Source organism: Sinocyclocheilus anshuiensis, unplaced genomic scaffold (assembly GCF_001515605.1).
Source record: "Sinocyclocheilus anshuiensis isolate Anshui unplaced genomic scaffold, SAMN03320099.WGS_v1.1 scaffold469, whole genome shotgun sequence".
Classification (NCBI taxonomy): domain Eukaryota; kingdom Metazoa; phylum Chordata; class Actinopteri; order Cypriniformes; family Cyprinidae; genus Sinocyclocheilus; species Sinocyclocheilus anshuiensis.
The window spans coordinates 1,593,044-1,594,902 of NW_015537995.1; the positions used below are offsets into that span (position 1 = coordinate 1,593,044).

Consider the following 1,859-nt stretch of genomic DNA (forward strand, 5'->3'; position numbering starts at 1 on the left):
ACACTGGTGCCATCCCTGAATCCAAATCCAGTTGGTGTTGAATCGCTGAGAGTTTATCTTCTCCTCCCTGAGCTCATCAGACGTCTCAAGAAACAAAAAACCGAACTCACTGAAGCTCTGGCCTCCAAAATCCTTCAGCTGGATCCTGATGCTCACAAGGTGTTAGGTAAAGCTGGGAGAACTTCCAGTCTTTGACTTGTGTTTTTGGCTTTGTTGTATTTGTCTAAGTATTTTTATGTTATATTCTCAGAGAAGTACTGGTCCAAACTCCCTGATGATTGGCTCAAAAGCTTGGTGAAGTTATTTCACAAAGCATCTGCTGAGCTGATTGGCCAGATTTCTTGTGGTGAAATGGGCTATGACTTAACTAGATGCCTGAAGAAGTTTTTGAATATCCTTCGGATGATCTATCAGGTGCCTTTTTAAACAAAGATGCTTTTTTGGATCAAAGATGTATTTTAATCTATCATTGTATAATAGTTGCTTATACTTTGTTGTGAAGGTCTGCTGCAGTGCCAACAGAGACATCCCAAACAGGGATTTCATCATTCATGAGATCAGTGATCTACTAGACACGGTAAGAACCAAAGCAATAGTGAATTCTGCTGCACAAAGAGATTTTTAGAGGGAAACCAAATCACCGCAGAATTCTTTTTTTTACATCAATAGCTGAAAGCCACCTTGGATAAACTGTCATTGCCATTTTTGGGTTTTGATTTTACTGACGATTGGGAGGATATGGTGAAATTGAGAGATTACTGCTTTGTATGTATTAAAGGCTGTCGACTTGATACATGATGTATGTAATTTGTATGTTTCTTGTTCAATTACTTTGAGAAACCTTATATTACTTCAATGCATCTTTCTTTCAGGAAACTATTAACATATTGGTCAAGTTCCCTTTTGTGGCTGACACTGTGTCTAAACAGAAAATGTTTTGTGTAAGTCAGACATGGATATACTAAGTCATACATAGGCCAAACATGCATATGACAAATAACTGATTTTTTTAAGTAGCAGTTCACCTAAAATGAAAATTCTGTCGTCATTTATTCACTCTTAAACTGAGAAATGCCTTTTTTTTTTACCATACAATGGAAATCAATGGGCACCAAACTGTTTGGTTACCAATATTCTTTAGAATATTTGTGTTCTGCAGAAGAAATAAAGTCATATGAGTAAATGATGACAGAATTTTTATTTTTGGGTGGACTATCCCATTAAAGCTAACATCATTTTACTCTTTTTAGTATTTGCAGGGACTTTTACAGAGCTTTCCAGACCCAGACAGGATCTTTTTAAATGGCAACATGTTGCACATAAACAGGGAATCAGTGTTGACAGACACGCTAAAGTATCTCAGACAAAAAACCCATGCATTTCGTAATCCATTTCAGGTAAAAGAATTACAGAATTGAATTCAGAGTTGAAATGTCTGATATGGTATTTTAATGAAAATCTCCTGTGCAGGTGACGTTCATCAGGGAGAATGGAGTAGATATGAGGGGTTTATCGGCAGAATTCTTCTCCCTCCTTTCCCAGTCTCTTCTGAAATGGGAGAAGAAGGTGCTTGAAGTCCATGAGAGTTCACTGGTTTGGTTCAATCCTGATGTAAGTTTTACACCAAACATTCCTTGTTCTTTCTAATGTGGTCTTTCTCATATATCACATACACACTGCAAAAAATGCTTTTCTAGCTTAGATTTTTTGTCTTGTTTCCAGCCAAAATATCAAAAAATTCTTAAATCAAGAAGAATTTTCTAGACAAGTAAAAATTATTGTCTTGTTTTCAGAAAAAACAAGTCAAAATTAAGTGCGTTTTTGCTTGAAACAAGCAAAAAAATCCGCCAATTCGGCAA

At 36.3% G+C, this 1,859-nt stretch overlaps 1 protein-coding gene across 1 annotated transcript in view; it reads left to right on the forward strand.

Annotated features, from left to right (window-relative positions):
* Window positions 1-1,859, forward strand: part of LOC107676039 (probable E3 ubiquitin-protein ligase HERC3) — an 11,365-nt gene that overhangs the window by 7,501 nt on the left and 2,005 nt on the right. Inside the window, exons 12-18 of the mRNA XM_016470564.1 lie at window positions 1-166; window positions 251-414; window positions 503-577; window positions 670-765; window positions 873-941; window positions 1,251-1,397; window positions 1,471-1,611. The exon at window positions 1-166 is cut by the window's left edge and continues 7 nt beyond it. Coding sequence (XP_016326050.1) covers window positions 1-166; window positions 251-414; window positions 503-577; window positions 670-765; window positions 873-941; window positions 1,251-1,397; window positions 1,471-1,611 — 858 coding nt within the window. The remainder of the gene's footprint in view (window positions 167-250; window positions 415-502; window positions 578-669; window positions 766-872; window positions 942-1,250; window positions 1,398-1,470; window positions 1,612-1,859) is intronic.